At 51.3% G+C, this 21,079-nt stretch overlaps 1 protein-coding gene across 1 annotated transcript in view; it reads right to left on the minus strand.

Annotated features, from left to right (window-relative positions):
• LOC119967711 (opsin-5-like) overlaps positions 1–21,079 on the minus strand; it is a 37,088-nt gene that overhangs the window by 11,452 nt on the left and 4,557 nt on the right. The window contains exons 3-5 of the mRNA XM_038800590.1: positions 19,837–19,936; positions 12,304–12,408; positions 2,354–2,577 (exon numbers count right to left, since the gene is read on the minus strand). Coding sequence (XP_038656518.1) covers positions 2,354–2,577; positions 12,304–12,408; positions 19,837–19,936 — 429 coding nt within the window. The remainder of the gene's footprint in view (positions 1–2,353; positions 2,578–12,303; positions 12,409–19,836; positions 19,937–21,079) is intronic.

Consider the following 21,079-nt stretch of genomic DNA (forward strand, 5'->3'; position numbering starts at 1 on the left):
GGAGGAAGGGGTCGAGCGAGGGAACCGTAGTTTACCAAAGAAGTGGAATCTCTTGTTAAGAGGAAGAAGGAGGCCTATGTGATGATGAGGCGTGAAGTTTCAGTTGGGGCGCTTGATAGTTACAAGGAAGCGAGGAAGGATCTAAAGAGAGAGCTAAGACGAGCAAGGAGGGGACATGAGAAGTCTTTGGCAGGTAGGATCAAGGAAAAGCCAAAAGCTTTCTATAGGTATGTCAGGAATAAAAGAATGACTAGGGTAAGAGTAGGGCCAGTCAAGGACAGTGGTGGGAAGTTGTGTGTGGAGGCTGAGGAGATAAGCAAGATACTAAATGAATACTTTTCGTCAGTATTCACTCAGGAAAAAGATAATATTGTGGAGGAGAATGCTGAGACCCAGGCTATTAGAATAGATGGCATTGAGGTGCGTAGGGAAGAAGTGTTGGCAATTCTGGACAAGGTGAAAATAGATAAGTCCCCGGGGCCTGATGGGATTTATCCTAGAATTCTCTGGGAAGCCAGGGAAGAGATTGCTGAGCCTTTGGCTTTGATTTTTAGGTAATCATTGGCTACAGGAATAGTGCCAGAGGACTGGAGGATAGCAAATGTGGTCCCTTTGTTCAAGAAGGGGAGTAGAGATAACCCCGGTAACTATAGGCCAGTGAGCCTAACGTCTGTGGTGGGTAAAGTCTTGGAGAGGATTATAAAAGATACAATTTATAATCATCTAGATAGGAATAATATGATTAGGGATGGTCAGCATGGTTTTGTGAAGGGTAGGTCATGCCTCACAAACCTTCTTGAGAAGGTGACTGAACAGGTAGACAAGGGTAGAGCAGTTGATGTGGTGTATTGGATTTCAGTAAAGCGTTTGATAAGGTTCCCCACGGTCGGCTATTGCAGAAAATACAGAGGCTGGGGATTGAGGGTGATTTAGAGATGTGGATCAGAAATTGGCTAGTTGAAAGAAGACAGAGAGTGGTAATTGATGGGAAATGTTCAGACCCTAACCCTTGTGGAGTACCACAAGGATCTGTTCTGGGGCCGTTGCTGTTTGTCATTTTTATAAATGACCTAGAGGAGGGCGCAGAAGGATGGGTGAGTAAATTTGCAGACGACACTAAAGTCGGTGGAGTTGTAGACAGTGCGGAAGGATGTTGCAGGTTACAGAGGGACATAGATAAGCTGCAGAGCTGGGCTGAGAGGTGGCAAATGGAGTTTAATGTGGAGAAGTGTGAGGTGATTCACTTTGGAAAGAATAACAGGAATGCGGAATATTTGGCTAATGGTAAAATTCTTGGTAGTGTGGATGAGCAGAGGGATCTCGATGTCCATGTACATAGATCCCTGAAAGTTGCCACCCAGGTTGATAGGGTTGTGAAGAAGGCCTATGGTGTATTGGCCTTTATTGGTAGAGGGATTGAGTTCCGGAGCCATGAGGTCATGTTGCAGTTGTACAAAACTCTAGTACGGCCGCATTTGGAGTATTGCGCACAGTTCTGGTCGCCTCATTATAGGAAGGACGTGGAAGCTTTGGAACGGGTGCAGAGGAGATTTACCATGATGTTGCCTGGTATGGAGGGAAAATCTTATGAGGAAAGGCTGATGGACTTGAGGTTGTTTTCGTTAGAGAGAAGAAGGTTAAGAGGTGACTTAATAGAGGCATACAAAATGATCAGAGGGTTAGATAGGGTGGACAGCAAGAGCCTTCTCCCGCGGATGGAGGTGGCTAGCACGAGGGGACATAGCCTTAAATTGAGGGGTAATAGATATAGGACAGAGGTCAGAGGTGGGTTTTTTACGCAAAGAGTGGTGAGGCCGTTGAATGCCCTACCTGCAACAGTAGTGAACTCGCCAACATTGAGGGCATTTAAAAGTTTATTGGATGAGGGCATAGTGTAGGTTAGATGGCCTTTAGTTTTTTTCCATGTCGGTGCAACATAGAGGGCCGAAGGGCCTGTACTGCGCTGTATCGTTCTATGTTCTAAAGATAAAGAGGTCAGTGAATAGCTCTAGAACGGGTGCAACTACGTTTTCTATAGGTTTTTTGGTGATATTTAATGAAATATTTACGTGGGGCTTTGGGGCATACAATCAAGATTTGCCCCGGGCATCACCAGACCTCTGCACGCCACTGGCACTCTCCCAGCCCAGTGTGGCTCACCCAGCCCAGTGTGGCTCACCCAGCCCAGTGTGGCACACACCCAGCCCAGTGTGGCACACACGCAGCCCAGTCTGGCACTCACCCAGCCCAGTGTGGCACTCACCCAGCCCAGTCTGGCACTCACCGAATGGGATCTTTTGCGAGCAGCTTTTGGGAAGGAAAACTAACCCAGGTCTGCATTAAGAAAGCTCACCCGGGTCACATCCTTCTCCAGTTTCCTTTGGCGTTCTCCCAGGTCAACGACTCCTGCCAGGGCCCGGTTTGACTTGACGGTGTTGATGATCGAGATGTACGAGAAGAGCATGGTGGACGTCGGCAGGAAGAAGCAGCAGATAAAGATTGAGACAATGTAGGATTTGTGGACAATGGAAAACACGCTCCTGGCCCAATCTATCTCACACGTCCCATACATCTGGTCTGAGAGAGAGAGTGAATCCGTTAGAGAGATGGAGAAGGGGCTGACGAGTAAGAAAAAGAAAGACTGATGAGGAGATAATCATAGAGAAAGAGATAGAGAAATGTTAGGGCAAATATCAAGAGGAGAAAGAGATGAAGAGAGAGAGGTGGATAAAACAATGATGAGGAATTGGAGAAAATCGAGAAAGATGAAAAAAAGAGATGGAAAAGAGGTGGAGCCAGGAAAGGAGTTGGTGAAAGCAATGGAGAAAGAGATAGACGGAGAGTGATAAAGAGAGGAGGATAGAGAGAGAGACAGAGGAAGAGAAGGGGAGAGATAAAGAGAGGAGGTAGAGAAAGAGATAGAGGACGTGAAGGAGAGAGATAAAGAGAGGAGGATAGAGAGATAGTGGACGTGAAGGAGGGAGATAAAGAGAGGAGAATAAAGAAAGAGATAGAGGAAGGGAAGGAGAGAGATAAAGAGAGAATAGAGAAAGAAATAGAGGAAGGGAAGGAGAGAGATAAAGAGAGAATAGAGAAAGACATAGAGGACGGGAAGGAGAGAGATAAAGAGAGGAGGATAGAGGGATAGTGGACGTGGAGGAGGGAGATAAAGAGAGGAGTATAAAGAAAGAGATAGAGGAAGGGAAGGAGAGAGATAAAGAGAGGAGGATAGAGAAAGAGATAGAGGAAGTGAAGGAGAGAGATAAAGAGAGGAGAATAGAGAAAGAGATAGAGGAAGAGAAGGAGGGAGATAAAGAGAGAATTGAGAAAGAGATGGAGGACAATGTAAAATGGGAAAGAGGGAGACATGGACACAGAGGGAGAAAAAGAGAACTGAAGATACAAAAGGAGAAGACAAAGACAGAGAGAAAAGCAATAAAGACGAGACCATTCGAGGTGAAAAGAAACAACTTAGAATTCATGTCACATCTTTCACAACCTCACAATGTCCAGCGTCAATAGTTCACAGTCAATTCACTACTTTTTTTAAAAATATAGTCATTTTTCTAATGCATTAAACATGGTAAACTAATTGCACACAGCAAGATCCCATAAAACGCAAAGTAATAATGTCCAGACAATCAGTTTTTCACTCCAGGAACATGAGAACAAAAATCAGAACCGATCCACCAGTGCAGTACTGAGGGAGGACTGCACTGTCAGAGGGTCAGTACTGAGGGAGGGGAGTGCTACACTGTCAGAGGGTCAGTACTGAGGGAGTGCTGCACTGTCAGAGGGTCAGTACTGAGGGAGTGCTGCACTGTCAGAGGGTCAGTACTGAGGGAGTGCTGCACTGTCAGAGGGTCAGTACTGAGGGAGTGCTGCACTGTCAGAGGGTCAGTACTGAGGGAGTGCTGCACTGTCAGAGGGTCAGTACTGAGGGAGTGCTGCACTGTCAGAGGGTCAGTACTGAGGGAGCGCTGCACTGTCAGAGGGTCAGTACTGAGGGAGTGCTGCACTGTCAGAGGGTCAGTACTGAGAGAGCGCTGCACTGTCAGAGGGTCAGTACTGAGGGAGCGCTGCACTGTCAGAGGGTCAGTACTGAGGGAGTGCTGCACTGTCAGAGGGTCAGTACTGAGGGAGTGCTGCACTGTCAGAGGGTCAGTACCGAGGGAGTGCTGCACTGTCAGAGGGTCAGTACTGAGGGAGTGCTGCACTGTCAGAGGGTCAGTACCGAGGGAGTGCTGCACTGTCAGAGGGTCAGTGCTGAAGGAGTGCTGCACTGTCAGAGGGTCAGTACCGAGGGAGTACTGCACTGTCAGAGGGTCAGTACTGAGGGAGTGCTGCACTGTCAGAGGGGCAGTACTGAGGGAGCGCTGCACTGTCAGAGGGTCAGTACTGAGGGAGTGCCACACTGTCAGAGGGTCAGTACTGAGGGAGTGTTGCACTGTCAGAGGGTCAGTACTGAGGGAGTGTTGCACTGTCAGAGGGTCAGTACTGAGGGAGAGCTGCACTGTCAGGGGGACAGTGCTGAGGGAGTGCTGCACTGTCAGAGGGTCAGTACTGAGGGAGTGCTGCACTGTCAGAGGGTCAGTACTGAGGGAGTGCTGCACTGTCAGAGGGTCAGTACTGTGGGAGTGCTGCACTGTCAGAGGGTCAGTACTGAGGGAGCGCTGCACTGTCAGAGGGTCAGTACTGAGGGAGTGCTGCACTGTCAGAGGGTCAGTACTGAGGGAGAGCTGCACTGTCAGAGGGTCAGTACTGAGGGAGTGCTGCACTCAGAGGGTCAGTACTGAGGGAGTGCTGCACTGTCAGAGGGTTAGTACTGAGGGAGAGCTGCACTGTCAGAGGGTCAGTACTGAGGGAGTGCTGCACTGTCAGAGGGTCAGTACTGAGGGAGTGCTGCACTGTCAGAGGGTCAGTACTGAGGGAGTGCTGCACTGTCAGAGGGTCAGTACTGAGGGAGTGCTGCACTGTCAGAGGGTCAGTACTGAGGGAGTGCTGCACTGTCAGAGGGTCAGTACTGAGGGAGTGCTGCACTGTCAGAGGGTCAGTACTGAGGGAGTGCTGCACTGTCAGAGGGTCAGTACTGAGGGAATGCTGCACTGTCAGAGGGTCAGTACTGAGGGAGTGTTACACTGTCAGAGGGTCAGTACTGAGGGAGTGCTGCACTGTCAGAGGGTCAGTACTGAGGGAGTGCTGCACTGTCAGAGGGTCAGTACTGAGGGAGTGCTGCACTGTCAGAGGGTCAGTACTGAGGGAGTGCCACACTGTCAGAGGGTCAGTACTGAGGGAGTGTTGCACTGTCAGAGGGTCAGTACTGAGGGAGTGTTGCACTGTCAGAGGGTCAGTACTGAGGGAGTGCTGCACTGTCAGAGGGTCAGTACTGAGGGAGTGCTGCACTGTCAGAGGGTCAGTACTGAGGGAGTGCTGCACTGTCAGAGGGTCAGTACTGAGGGAGTGCTGCACTGTCAGAGGGTCAGTACTGAGGGAATGCTGCACTGTCAGAGGGTCAGTACTGAGGGAGTGTTACACTGTCAGAGGGTCAGTACTGAGGGAGTGCTGCACTGTCAGAGGGTCAGTACTGAGGGAGTGCTGCACTGTCAGAGGGTCAGTACTGAGGGAGTGCTGCACTGTCAGAGGGTCAGTACTGAGGGAGTGCCACACTGTCAGAGGGTCAGTACTGAGGGAGTGTTGCACTGTCAGAGGGTCAGTACTGAGGGAGTGTTGCACTGTCAGAGGGTCAGTACTGAGGGAGTGCTGCACTGTCAGAGGGTCAGTACTGAGGGAGTGCTGCACTGTCAGAGGGTCAGTACTGAGGGAGCGCTGCACTGTCAGAGGGTCAGTACTGAGGGAGTGCTGCACTGTCAGAGGGTCTGTCCTGAGGGAGTGCCGCACTGTCAGAGGGTCAGTACTGAGGGAGCGCTGGACTGTCAGAGGGTCGGTATCAGTACTGAGGGAGTGCTGCACTGTCAGAGGGTCGGTATCAGTACTGAGGGAGTGCTGCACTGTCAGAGGGGCAGTACTGAGGGAGTGCTGCACTGTCAGAGGGTCAGTACTGAGGGAGCGCTGCACTGTCAGAGGGTCAGTGCTGAGGGAGCTGCACTGTCAGAGGGTCAGTACTGAGGGAGTGCTGCACTGTCAGAGGGTCAGTACTGAGGGAGGGCTGCACTGTCAGAGGGTCAGTACTGAGGGAGGGCTGCACTGTCAGAGGATCAGTACTGAGGGAGTGCTGCACTGTCAGAGGGTCAGTACTGAGGGAGGGCTGCACTGTCAGAGGGTCAGTACTGAGGGAGTGCTGCACTGTCAGAGGGTCAGTACTGAGGGAGCGCTGCACTGTCAGAGGGTCAGTACTGAGGGAGTGCTGCACTGTCAGAGGGTCAGTACTGAGGGAGGGCTGCACTGTCAGAGGGTCAGTACTGAGGGAGCGCTGCACTGTCAGAGGGTCAGTACTGAGGGAGTGCTGCACTGTCAGAGGGTCAGTACTGAGGGAGTGCTGCACTGTCAGAGAGTCAGTGCTGAAGGAGTGCTGCACTGTCAGAGGGTCAGTACCGAGGGAGTACTGCACTGTCAGAGGGTCAGTACTGAGGGAGTGCTGCACTGTCAGAGGGGCAGTACTGAGGGAGCGCTGCACTGTCAGAGGGACAGTACTGAGGGAGTGCTCCACTGTCAGAGGGACAGTACTGAGGGAGTGCTGCACTGTCAGAGGGTCAGTACCGAGGGTGCTGCACTGTCAGAGGGGCAGTACTGAGGGAGCGCTGCACTGTCAGAGGGTCAGTACTGAGGGAGTGCTGCACTGTCAGAGGGTCAGTACTGAGGGAGTGCTGCACTGTCAGAGGGTCAGTACTGAGGGAGTGCTGCACTGTCAGAGGGTCAGTACTGAGGGAGTGCTGTGTGGCACACACCCAGCCCAGTGTGGCTCTCCCAGCCCAGTGTGGCTCACCCAGCCCAGTGTGGCACACACGCAGCCCAGTCTGGCACTCACCCAGCCCAGTGTGGCACACACGCAGCCCAGTCTGGCACTCACCCAGCCCAGTGTGGCACTCACCCAGCCCAGTCTGGCACTCACCGAATGGGATCTTTTGCGAGCAGCTTTTGGGAAGGAAAACTAACCCAGGTCTGCATTAAGAAAGCTCACCCGGCTCCACTATTGGAGGTGCTGTCTTTCAGACGAGACATGAAACTGAGACCATGCCTTCACAGTCAGGAAGGCATAAAAGATACCAGGGCACCATTTTGAGGAAGAGCAGGGGAATTCTCCCTGGTGTCCTGACCAACACTTGTCCCTGAATCAACATCACAGGAACAGATTATTATCACACAGCTGTTAGTGGGAACCAACACAATGACTGTGGTGAATCACAGTAGCGTAATTCACACTGTATTACACATGTTGTACTATGTCTCTGTAAGCTCGGCACACGAGCAGTTGCACTGCTCTGCCACAAGGGGGATATGCACTGGGAGTGTACGGGAGTTTGTACTGGGCCCTACTCGATAGAATGTGCGTGAGGCCTATCAATGAGGTCTACGCACGCCACATTTTTATTACTCACCGCCCTACAGAATCGCTAGAATAATTCCTCAGACACTTAAAAGCCTTATCCCGGGACTGTAATTATCAGGCTGTAACTGCTACAGAGGATAGAGAACTTGCTGTCCGCGATGTCCTTGTTGCAGGCCTTAGATCGAATTACATGCACCAGCGATTGCTGGAGAAGGGGGCCCTAAATTTAGAAGATACTGTTGAACTCACTACAACTATGGAGGTCTCATTTCGTAGCCTCACCTTGTTTCCTGCCGACTGCGCGACTCCGTCATGGGCCCCCACCAGCGACTCCCCCAGGCCTGCGCCGCGCGGCCACCCAGCTATCATGCTGCCCCAGCCTGCCACTTTTGTGGCCAGCCCCAGCACCAGCGGCAGCACTGCCCGGCCTGCAATGCGACCTGCAGCAGCTGCGGGCGAAAAGGCCACTTCGCCAGAGAGTACCTGGCAAGGAGGGCCCCAGCCCCTAAACCTCCAGCGGCACAAAGTAATCGCTCTCCGCACTCGCAGGCCCGCAGGCCCCGGAACGCAGGGGCCTATGCCCCAACTCCGCCCCCACCCGCCACGCGCGATCCATGGGGACCGCCAGCTTGGATGCCATCTTCCTCGCCGCCCGCCACGTGCGATCCATGGGGGCGGCCATCTTGGGCCCCGTCCTCTCCACACTCAGAAAACTCGATTGAAGACTGCGACCTCAGCGACACTCATCGCGGGGCCATCCCAGCATAGCCGACTGAGCCGCCGACTACCCGCAACTCAACGCAGTAACACTGGACCAATCCGCGCCCAAAGCATCTCAACAACTCTATGACGACGGTCCAAATCAACGGGTACAGTACACCGTGCCTTTTCGACTCCGGGAGTACTGAGAGCTTCGTACACCCAGATCTGGTAAGACGCTGTTCGCTCCCTGTTTTTCCCCGCACGGCAAACTATCTCCCTCGCTTCGGGTTCCCACTCTGTCCATATCCAAGGGCGCACCATCGCAACTCTAACAATCCAAGGCGCTAGCTACTCTAATTTCCAACTGTACGTCCTGCCCGAACTCTGCGCCCCACTCTTATTGGGACTCGACTTTCAATCTAATCTCAAGAGTCTCACCCTCAGCTTCGGCGGACCCCTACCCCCACTCACTATCTGCAGCCTAGCCATGCTGCGAATCTCCACCCCTCCTCTCTTTGCCAACCTCATTCCGGACTGTAAACCCATAGCCACTCGCAGCAGGCGATACAGCCTACAGGACAAGGTGTTCATTCGACCCGAGGTCCGGTGGCTTTTACGTGAGGGGATCATAGAGGCCAGTAACAGTCCCTGGAGAGCTCAGATGGTGGTCGTCAAGACCGGGAAAAATTCCGCATGGTCATAGACTATAGTCAGACTATTAATCGGTTTACGCTCCTCGACGCGTACCCCCTTCCCAGGATTACAGACATGGTGAATCAGATCGGCCAGTATCGGATTTTTTTCCACGGTGGATCTGAAGTCTGCATACCACCAACTCCCAATTCCGCCCGGAGGACCGCCACTACACGGCATTCGAGGCCGATGGCCGCCTCTTCCACTTCCTCCGGGTTCCCTTTGGGGTCGCGAATGGGGTTTCAGTGTTCCAATGAGCAATGGACCGAATGGTGGACCAGGACGGGCTGCGGGCCACGTTTCCGTACTTGGATAACGTCACCATCTGCGGCTATGACCAGCAGGACCACGATGCCAACCTCAACCCCTCAACCGATTTCTCCAGATGGCCCAGAAGCTTAACCTGACATACAACAAGGAGAAATGCGTTTTCCGCACGACCAGACTAGCCATCCTCGGCTATGTCGTGGAAATGGGAGTCCTGGGTCCCGACCCGGACCGTATGCGCCCCCTCTTAGAACTCCCTCTCCCTCATTGTCCCAAGGTCCTCAAACGGTGCTTGGGATTCTTTTCGTATTATGCCCAGTGGGTCCCTCAATATGCGGACAAAGCCCGCCCACTCTTTAAGGCCACACGATTTCCCCTGTCAGCCGAGGCCCGTCAGGCCTTCGACGGCATCAAGGACATCGCCAAAGCGGCCATGCGGGCGGTGGATGAATCCGTCCCTTTCCAGGTAGAGAGCGATGCCTCAGAGGTAGCTCTCGCAGCCACACTAAACCAGGCAGGGAGACCAGTCGCCTTTTTCTCCCGAACCCTCTCCGCTTCGGAACTTCGACACTCCTCAGTCGAAAAGGAAGCACAAGCCATTGTGGAGGCTATTCGTCACTGGAGGCACTACCTCGCAGGTAGAAGGTTCACCCTCATCACTGACCAAAGATCGGTTGCCTTCATGTTTGACAACTCGCAAAGGGGCAAAATTAAAAATTACAAAATTCTGAGGTGGAGGATCGAACTCTCCAACTACAAATACGATATTATGAATCAACCGGGGAAGCTCAACGAGCCCCCAGATGCCCTGTCCCGCGGGACGTGTGCCAGCACACAGAGCGACTGTTTAAAAACCCTCCACAATGACCTCTGCCACCCGGGGGTCACCCGGCTCGCCCACTACATTAAAGCCCGAAATCTGCCTTTCTCCACCGAGGAGGTAAAAGCCATCACCAGGGATTGCCCGATCTGCGCGGAGTGCAAACCGCACTTCTACAGACCAGACAGGGCCCACCTGGTCAAGGCTTCTAGGCCCTTTGAACGCCTCGCTATCGATTTCAAAGGGCCACTCTCCTCGACTAACAGGAATGTGTACTTCTTGAACGTCATAGACGAGTTCTCCCGTTTTCCCTTTGCTATCCCGTGCCCCGATATGACCTCCCACATAGTCATTCGGGCCCTGCATAGTATCTTCACCCTGTTTGGTTTCCCCAGCTATGTACACAGCGACCGGGGTTCGTCCTTTATGAGCGACAAGCTGCGTCAGTACCTGCTCGGCAAGGGCATCGCCTCGAGCAGGACTACCAGCTATAACCCCAGGGGGAACGGGCAGGTGGAGAGGGAGAATGCAACGGTCTGGAAAACCGTCCTACTGACCCTCCGGTCCAGAAATCTTCCGATCTCCCATTGGTAAGAAGTCCTCCCCGACGCGCTCCATGCTATTAGGTCCCTCTTATGTGCCGCTACCAACCAGACCCCTCACGAGCGGCTCTTTATTTTTTCCAGGGGCACTACCACGGGGGTTTCGCTCCCGGCATGGTTGAAGACACCGGGCCCAGTACTCCTCCAGAAGCATGTCAGTGTGCACAAAACTGACCCACTCATAGAGAAAGTGCTCCTACTGCATTCGTACCCCCAGTAAGCCTTCGTAGAGTTCCCTGACGGCCGTCAGGACACTGTATCCCTCCAGGACCTAGCGCCTGCAGGATCCAACCCCCCCACTACCACCGTCGAGGTACCCCTTACACTACATCCCACCCAACTCGACCCCCACGCCCCGCACCTACCAGTTCGCTACATTTTTTTGCGCGCCTGCGCCAGCTAGCTCCCAGCGCCCCCAGTTCCCACTCGAACCAGACGGGTACGAAGCTTGGGCGGAATCGCCCCCAGAGTCCGCCATCATACCCCAACCGACGGTGCTCATCCAGCCACCAGAAGGGGCTGCAACCCCGGTGCTCCGCCAATCACAGTGGACAACTCGGCCACCGGACAGACTCAATCTGTAAGCCACCACCCCTGCCGGACTTGATTTTTTACAGGGGGTGAATGTGGTGAATCACAGTACCGTAATTCACACTGTATTACACATGTTGTACTATGTCTCTGTAAGCTTGGCACACAAGCAGTTGCGCTGCTCTGCCACAAGGGGGAGATGCACTGGGAGTGTACAGGAGTTTGTACTGGGCTCCACCCTTCGCTCCACCCACGGCTCCTCCCCCCCTAACCGGAAGTATAAAGGTTGATGCTGAGAGCCAGCTTGCCAGTTCATCTGGAGTTCATCGTGTCACAGGCAGGCTCTGTTGTAAGACGATTAAAGCCAATGTTCACTTCTAACCACGTGTCGCGTGAATTGATGGTCTCATCAATGACAACAATTCAAAAACTCCTCACTGGCCATAAAGCAATGTGGGAAGCCATTAATCATGAACGCTGTTTGAGAAATGCTAGTTTTTCTGTACATGTCACACCTGCTTTGTTTAAAAAACACTGAATTAAAGCAGCTTGAATTGGCCGTGGTGAGATTTGTACTCATGATCTCACTCGGTTAATGGCCCAGACATGCTTAATTATAAATACAGCAACTTAGTAACTGGATGTTGTACTTGTCCAGCTGAATTGTTGGACAATTGGGTACATTGTGTGGTGAATAATGCCAAACATTGGCAAAGTGACAACCTTCCTTCACACTGCATTGCCATTGGTCACATGTAATGGTCATTATTGTCTGATCACAGTCTAATCAGAAAGCAAATGGATTCCACCGTAAACATTTGGGCAAGTTTGGGTTTCCATCAAACCGACTCTTTTCACATCTCAAATAATTTTTAAAACTAATACTCAATTGAATCAGACAATTTTGTCTCAAGACACAGTTCTTTGAAATCCACTGTCATTTTCCCTGCCTTGCATTTTTTACTGACAGTAGAGTTCTGAAATTAAAAGGTTTTAAATTCTGGATACTCCATTATCTCACTCTGTGTAATCCTGTCTCACTCTGTATAACCCTGTCTCACTCTGTGTAACCCTGTCTCACTCTGTGTAACCCTGTCTCACTCTGTGTAACCCTGTCTCACTCTGTGTGACCCTGTCTCACTCTGTGTAATCCTGTCTCACTCTGTGTAACCGTGCCTTACCTGTGTAACTTCCCCATCCGAACAGAGGAGATCCCGACCAGAAGAGAGCCATGGCCCAGATCAGCGTCAATGCGGCAATGATGTTCCCTCTGCCAATACTTTGTGCTGCAGAAACATCACAGCAGGTGATAGTTGGAGGCTTAGCATCATCTGAGGCTGGCATCTACTCAACCTCTGTCTAACAGTATCCCATTTTCAATTCAGCGATCCAGATGTTATCAACCTCTAAACCAATAACCATTGCTGGGTGATTTATAAACAGCAAACCTGTCACAGACACTCCTCTTGAAGCCTATCTCATATCCTTTATGGTCCAATCTATCCCAGTGTGACCCAGTCAATTATGACCTCCTTCCTGCTTTGCTATCCCATCTTCATCCAGAGATGTTTTTCATTCCTCAGCTTTGCTGCAGCACTAATCTCAGGGCCAGCTCCATCTCTTCACCCCCACTCCCTCCCATCCCACCCCTTCTCGACCCCCTTTCCCTGTCCCTCCCTTCATCAGCTCCCTCCCTCCCCATCCTCTCTCCTCATCAACCTCCTGTCCTATCAATCACCTTATCAACACCCTCTGCCCACAATCCCCTCCTAGCGTCAATCCCATTCTTTCATTACTTTTTCCCCTCATTAGCCACCTCTCCTCCCACTCCTCCACCATTCCCTCTCCTCCTGGTTCCATCCCCTTCCCCATTACTTTAATGCAGAGAAATGGTGGTGTGTGCAAGCTGGCGGAAGGTGGATGGGCAGGGGAGTGAAGAAGGCAATGTATTAGCGAGGACAAGACCACTCCCACGCTTTGCTCAGCCCCCCCATGATGAGGTTGAACGTCAAGCCCTCCATGCCTTTTTGGGATTGTCTGGATTGTAACGCATTTAGTCATCTGTGGGATTCATTTGAAAGCATTTACAAAAGGTGAAGCCTCCTATCATAGTCAGGAACTGTAAAGAAACGGAACAGTGAAAACTCCACCAGGAATCACAAAGTTGAAATCCTGCTCTATACAAAACATTCCAGGAAATTCTATTCAGCAGAAGGACAAGTTTCTCAATCCGACATTCCTCGGGCATTATAGTCCATGAGGAGCCCCGAAAAGGTGAGTTAGAGGTAGTTTATTTTCCCCTCACAGTTGGGAAAGACAGCAACAAAGGAACATTCCGACTCCCAGCCGGGACCATCCTGAGATGCTGGTTCCTTCCGGTGCCGGCTTTTATTTCGGTGAATGAACGAGCCTGCTGCTGGGCCTCCGCCTCTCAAGGACTCCACGGACCCCACAGGGACGACACAATCTATCTCATTGGAGTTATAACATCCCTCCCCTCCCCTCCAAAGTCCGTAGGTTCCTCTGTTGTAAGGAGTGGAGGAGGCTGTCCTCCGGCTGTTGTGGGGCTGGGTTGGGGGGATTTCCAAAAGGCCTTTGATAAGGTGCCACACAGGAGGCTGCTGAGTAAGGTGAGGGCCCGTGGTGTTCGAGGTGAGCTACTGGAATGGGTTGAGGATTGGCTGTCTGACAGAAGGCAGAGAGTTGGGATAAAAGGTTCTTTTTCGGAATGGCAGCCGGTGACCAGCGGTGTCCCACAGGGTTCAGTGTTGGGGCCGCAGCTGTTCACCATATATATTAATGATCTGGATGAAGGGACTGGGGGCATTCTAGCGAAGTTTGCCGATGATACGAAGTTAGGTGGTCAGGCAGGTAGTGCTGAGGAAGTGGGGAGGCTGCAGAAGGATCTAGACAGTTTGGGAGAGTGGTGCAGGAAATGGCTGATGCAATTCAACGTGAGAAAATGTGAGGTCTTGCACTTTGGAAAAAAGAATCCAAGCATAGACTACTTTCTAAACGGTGAGAAAATTCATAATGCCAAAGTACAAAGGGATCTAGGAGTGCTAGTCGAGGATTCCCTAAAGGTAAACATGCAGGTTGAATCTGTGATTAAGAAAGCGAATGCAATGTTGTCATTTATCTCAAGAAGGTTGGAATATAAAAGCAGCGATGTGCTACTGAGCCTTTATAAGGCTCTGGTTAGGCCCCATTTGGAGTACTTTTTGGGCCCCACATCTCAGGAAGGACATACTGGCACTGGAGCGTGTCCAGCGGAGATTCACACGGATGATCCCTGGAATGGCGGGTCTAACATATGATGAACGGCTGAGGATCCTGGGATTGTATTCATTGGAGTTTAGAAGGTTAAGGGGAGATCTAATAGAAACTTACAAGATAATACATGGCTTAGAAAGGGTGGACGCAAAGAAACTGTTTCCGTTAGGCGAGGAGACGAGGACCCGTGGGCACAGCCTTAGAATTAGAGGGGGTAAATTCAGAACAGAAATGCGGAGACATTTCTTCAGCCAGAGAGTGGTGGGCCTGTGGAATTCATTGCCGCGGAGTGCAGTGGAGGCCGGGACGCTAAATGGCTTCAAGGCAGAGATAGATAAATTCTTGATGTCGCGAGGAATTAAGGGCTACGGGGAGAATGCTGGTAGGTGGAGTTGAAATGCCCATCAGCCATGATTGAATGGCGGAGTGGACTCGATGGGCCGAATGGCCTTACTTCCACTCCTATGTCTTATGGTCTTATGGTAACATGTTGTGGAATAACGTTTTTGTGTTGTTTGTCCAGGGGGGCACCGTTAGCGACCATTCTTTGGTGAGGCTACAGTCCGAAAACGCGGATGCCTGAGTCTCCATGTCACATCCTGAATCCTCCACCTCATGCATCTATATCAGGGCCCCTAGGCGGTGATGTCCCCAGGCCCACATGTGCCAGGCAGGCAGGGCTGGAAGACGGTTCCTCTGGTGGGTTTGGTCCTGACACAAGTTCTCTGCTCCGGAGGTTGTCCAGATGCTTCCGTACCGTCCGTACTCATGTTTTTATCGTGTAAGATACCACTCCAGTCCGTTAGACCATGGTCCCTGGAATTTGCCAGGCACAAGCTCCAAAGTTTCGGATGTATACCGTGTTCCCCGGTGGTTTGGTATTGCCTCTGGAGGTCTTGTCTCCGTTCCACTTTCCCGTTAACATCGGGGAACGTTAGGCTAAGATGGGCTCTCAGCCTCCAGCCCATCAGCAGTTCTGCCGGTGCCACTCTGGGCATAACGTGCGCTGTGGTCCGGTGGCTGAACACAAAACACGGCAGCCTCTTCTCCATCGATCCCATGGCCTGTTTCCTCTTACCCTTCTTCAGAGTCTGTAATGCTCGTTCAGCCAGACTACTTGAGGAAGGGTGGTATGGGGCTGGCTGGATGTCTTCACCCTCTTTGTTTTCATAACTCGTGCAAACTCCTTGCTGGTGAACGGGGTACCGTTGTCCGTGACTGATACCTCTCAGATGGCATTGGTACTAAATGAGAGTTGTAGTTTCTCAATGGTGGCCTTCTGATGTTCCTGGCAGGTGGGGCATTGCTGGGCCAGTCACTCATAGAACATAGAACATAGAACAGTACAGCACAGAACATGCCCTTCGGCCCTCGATGTTGTACCGAGCAATGATCACCCTACTCAAACCCACGTATCCACCCTATACCCGTAACCCAACAACCCCCCCTTAACCTTACTTTTAGGACACTACGGGCAATTTATCATGGCCAATTTACCTAACCCGCACATCTTTGTACTGTGGGAGGAAACCGGAGCACCCAGAGGAAACCCACGCACACACGGGGAGGACATGCAGACTCCGCACAGACAGTGACCCAGCCGGGAACTGAACCTGGGACCCTGGAGCTGTGAAGCATTTATGCTAACCACCATGCTACCGTGCTGCACCCTTTTTTTTATTTTTTATTTATTTATTTATTTTTTTTAAAAAATTATCTCCCCGGAACAACCAATCAGTATCTCCGCTCTGCTGCCCTCTGCTGGATGCTTGCTTGCACTCAAACTCCTCGGGTCTCTATCGCAGGTACACCTCCAAATTAGGCTGACCGCACTGCACGTATGCAAATCTCCCCGGAACAACCAATCAGTAGCTCCATTCTGCTGGCCTCTGCTGGATGCTTGCTTGCACTCGAACTCCTCAGGTCTCTATCGCAGGTACACCTCCAAATTAGGCTGACCGCACTGCACGTATGCAAATCTCCCCGGAACAACCAATCAGTAGCTCCATTCTGCTGGCCTCTGCTGGATGCTTGCTTGCACTCGAACTCCTCGGGTCTCTATCGCAGGTACACCTCCAAATTAGGCTGACCGCACTGCACGTATGCAAATCTCCCAGGAACAACCAATCAGTAGCTCCGCTCGTTGTCACCATCCAGGTTTGGCCACCATACGTAACTCCTGGCTAGCATTTTCATCTTTGGCAACCTGGGTGTCATTGCTTGTCTGCCCTGATTTGGAATCAGAATACGAGCTCCCCACAGGAGGATGCCATCCTCCACGCTGAATCTTGCCGCTTGGTCCCAAAAAAACCAAAGCTCCTTAGGCAGTTTCACTTGCCAATCCCCGCGTAGGATGGCTTGGCGTAACTTCGCCAAGACTACGTCCTTCTGTGTCCAATCGCGGATTTGTGCGACGGTGGCTGGCAAAGTTTCCATAAAATTTAAGGTCGATACGACCTTATCACTGCTTGGTGGAGACGGGGGGCATATCGGCAATGGGAGCCGACTCATAGTGTTGCATTTGCAATCTGCATGCCCGGGCGATACGCAAACATGTACTCATACCCCGCTAACAATAGGGCCCAACGCTACATCCAGGCAGATGCTATTGCCGGAATTGCCTCTAGATAATCTGAACAATGGCTTGTGGTCCATTATGATGGTGAAACGACACCCGTAAACATACTGGTGGAATTTCTACCGCAAAAACTACGGCCAGCCCTTCTTTCACAATCTAAAAAATGATTGTGATGCGTACGCTATCGGTCTCTCTGCTCCATCATCCATGCAGGATCACACCGCCCCCATTCAGTATAGGGAGGCATCACAAGTGACCAAAAGGGGCTTTAAGGGGTTGTAGTGGGTCAACAAATCTGATGACAACAGTTGCTGCTTCACCTTGGCGCACGTTTCTTCTTGAGGCGCTATCCACACCTACATCTGTTTTTCTTTCAATAGCGCTGCAGCGATGTGAGGATGGTCGCCAAGTTAGGGATAAATTTCCCGTAATAATTCATGACTCCTAAGAATGACCGCAATTTAGGCATGGGGTTTGTTTGATTGCTCGCACCATCTCTTCTACTGGGTGCAAACCACCTCGGTTGATGTACTACCCTAAGTACGTGACCTCTTTTTCATAAAAAACACATTTTCCTCTCAAGAGGAAAACTGGCGGAGGACCTTCTCCAAGTTGCTCAGGTGTTCTGGTGACCAAGGCGTGATCCAAGTAAACCTCCACTTGAGGTAATCCTTGGAGGATGTTCTCCATGGCTCTCTGGAAAATAGTGTCAGCCGATGACAACCTTGCATTTTTGTAGAGACCTCTGTGGGTATTAATGGTCAGGAAAATCCTGGAAGCCACATCCAGCTTCAATTGGATGTGTGTGTGTCTCATCTTGAGTTCAGAAAAAGAGTGTCCTGCTTTGTGTAGAAGTCCTCTATTCATGGCATTGGGTATCTGTCCAATAGAGAGGCCTTGTTCACTGTTAGCTTGTAATGCCCCCACACAGGCTTACGGTTTTATCTGGTTTCAGTACCGGGACAAGAGGCACTGCAACCTGCAGATTATACCTGCTGGATGATTCCCAGGCTTTCCAAGTGATTGAGCTCATCCTCTACCTTTGTCAGCAATGGCTAGGGAACTGCGCGGGCCTTGAAGTACTTCAGTTGGGTCTCAGGTTCCACATGAATCTTGGCCACGGCACTTTTGATCTTATCCAGGTCCTCCTGAAAAACCTCCGGTTACGTCCCCAGGACTTCATCTAATCACCCTAAAATTCCGCTGCCAGTCCACACGGAGCCTCTGTAGCCAATCGCTCCCCAGGAGTCTCGGGCTGGGGCCTCGTACTTATCATGGGCAACCCAACGGACTGCTGTCCACGGGCAGCTGGGGTCATTGTTGTACAAACGATGGTTAGTGATTCCCCCAACCTCGTTGCCACCCTCGCCTCAGTGTCCCTCAAGTTCCAATGCCGGATTCCTGTCCTGATTTTTTTGAACATCTGCTATCTTATCACTGAGACCACAGCCCCCTTGTCCAGTACCATTATGAGTGGGTTACCATTCACCTGGATGGTGACTTTGATGGGGGCAACCCACGGCACAGCAATGCAATTCAACTGCATACACCCTTCTTCGCCGGGCTGCCCTAGGTGGAAGGTGTTGGCTCTCGGCCGGTGCACCCCTCGACCAGGGCAATGGACTTATTGGCTGACCTGGCATTGCTGGTCCCTGCGGTTTCTCCAGCTACCTCGTACTGTACCTCTCTGTGTCCTCCTCCAGTAATTCAAGGGAACTATCTCACCTGGCTGCATCGGCCCTCAGCCAACGGGCTAGGCCCCGACGGTGTTCGGGCAAGGACTGGGTGCCAGAGGTTTTGTTCCTTGGGGGCACCTTTCAACTGAATGGGGGGGCATCCTACACCATTCACCTCCATCTCTAATGTGCCTTGGATCTCCTGAACTGGGAAATTTCCCCCACTCTCCCATGAGAGGGAGACCTCGATAGCTGTTTTTTAGTTGAAGATGATTAGGCCAGCAGTTTCTGCAGGGTCACCATGTTGTGATCTCTATACATAAGGTGGTCTTGTAGCATCTCTGGTACGGATCACCTGTAATCGCATCCAGTTTGTGTAATCGTGCCAGAAACTGAGTAGCAGACTCCCCGGGATTCTCTCTCAGACATTTTGAACCGGGATCTTTGGACCATCACCGACGGCTTGGGGTCATCGTGGTTAGTTACAAGCGCTACTATTTCAGCAAACGTCTTGGAGTCTGGGGCCGCAGGGTAGGTTAGGCTCTTTATGATGCTGAAAGTTGGGACCCACAGGCGGTCATAAGAAACTCCTTCAAGCAATCCTCCCTTCAGTCGCCCTGAAAGAATAGAGCATACACTTGGCAGACTGGGCTCAATCTTCCATACTCGCGCCAAAAGTATTGAGTATTGAAGAGTAGCAGGTTTGAAACAGTGCTAACATTGCTCCTCTGTGTTGAGATGCAGCCGTGGGCTGAGTGTCCAGCAGCACCGTCTGCAGTTCTGTTTTATCCTCGTCGTCAATATTGTTGTCAATGAGGAGCCTTGAAAAGTTCAGTCAAAAGTAGTTTATTTCTGACTCACAGTTAGGAAATACAGCGACAGTCCAACTCCCAGTCGGGACCATCCTGAGATGCCGGCTCCTTCTTGCGCTGGCTTTTATCTCTGGGAATTAAGGAGCCCCATGTTGGGCCTCCGCCCCTCGGGGGGAGGGGGGGGGGGGGGGGGATCGTACTCCACGAGCCTCACAGGGAGATCAATCTGGTCGTCCCAGTGGGTCTCGTGGAGGCTATAACACGCGGAAGTGTGAATAGGACAACTGCACCTGATCCCACTTTCTTATAGGTGGATTGCCATTGGGAATCCTGGATTGAGGAATGGTCCTTTAATTTGAGCTGCAATAAATTTACCTTTGTACGGGTGACGGCTTTTAATATACCGAATGATGCTGATCACTGTCAGTGTATATATGCTAGCCAGACCAAACAGCAGGGTGAAGAAACCATCGATCTGAAAACAAAGACTTACAATTAATGAGATCTCACTCTGACTAAACTAATAATCCCCAGACTAATGCTCTGGCGACATGGGTTCAAATCTCACCACAGCACTTGAATTTAAATTCAATGAATAAATCTGGAATTAACACCTAGCCTCGGTAATGTCAACCGTGCAGCGATTGGCGATTGTCAGAAAAACACTTCTTTTTATAAATTCAACAGTGCAGAAAGAGGCCATTCGGCCCATTGACCTTCCAAAAGAGCACCTTACCCAGACCCACCCCCACCCGCCCTATTCCAGTAACCCCGCTTAACCATTTTGACACGAAGGGGCAATTTATCATGGCCAATCCGCCTAACCTACGCATCTTTTGAATTGTGAGAGGAAACCGGAGCACCCGGAGGAAACCCACGCAGACACGGGGAGAATGTGCAAACTCCACACAGACAGTGACCCAAGGCCAGAATTGAACCCGGGTCCCTGGACTTGTGAGGAAGCAGTGCTAACCACTGTGCCGCCACGGTTATGGGATGTTAGCATCGCTGGCTTGGTCACAATTTATTGCCCACCCCCAATTGCCCTTGAGGAGGTTGTGGTGAGCTAGCGTTCAGGTAGTGTAGGCACACCATTGTGCTGCTAGGGAGGGAGTTCCAGAATATTGATGCAGTGACAGTGAAGGAACAGCGATATATTTCCAAGTCAGAATGGTGAGTGGCTTGGAGGGGATGATCCAGGTGATGGTGTTCCCAGATATATGCTCTTGTCCTTCTAGATGAGAGTGGTCGTGGGTTTGGAGAGAGCTGCCTAAAGAGGCTTGGTGAGTTCCTGCGGTACATCTTGTAGACGGTACACACGGCCGCCACTGTTCATTGGTGGTGGAGGGAGTGAATGTTTGTATAATCAAGTAGGCTGTTCTGTCATGGATGATGCCAAGAATTTTGTTGGAGCTCATCCAGGCAAGGGCAGAGTATTCCATCACACTCCTGACTTGTGCCTTGTAGGAGGTGAGTGATGAGCTACATGATTTATATCCTCCAATCTGCTCCAAAGTATTAATGCGGTGAGTCCAGTTCAGTTTCTGGTCAATGGTAACCCCCAGGTTGTTGATAGTTGGAAATTCAGTGAAATGAAAAATGAAAATCGCTTATTGTC

This window comes from Scyliorhinus canicula, chromosome 6 (assembly GCF_902713615.1).
Source record: "Scyliorhinus canicula chromosome 6, sScyCan1.1, whole genome shotgun sequence".
Taxonomy (NCBI): domain Eukaryota; kingdom Metazoa; phylum Chordata; class Chondrichthyes; order Carcharhiniformes; family Scyliorhinidae; genus Scyliorhinus; species Scyliorhinus canicula.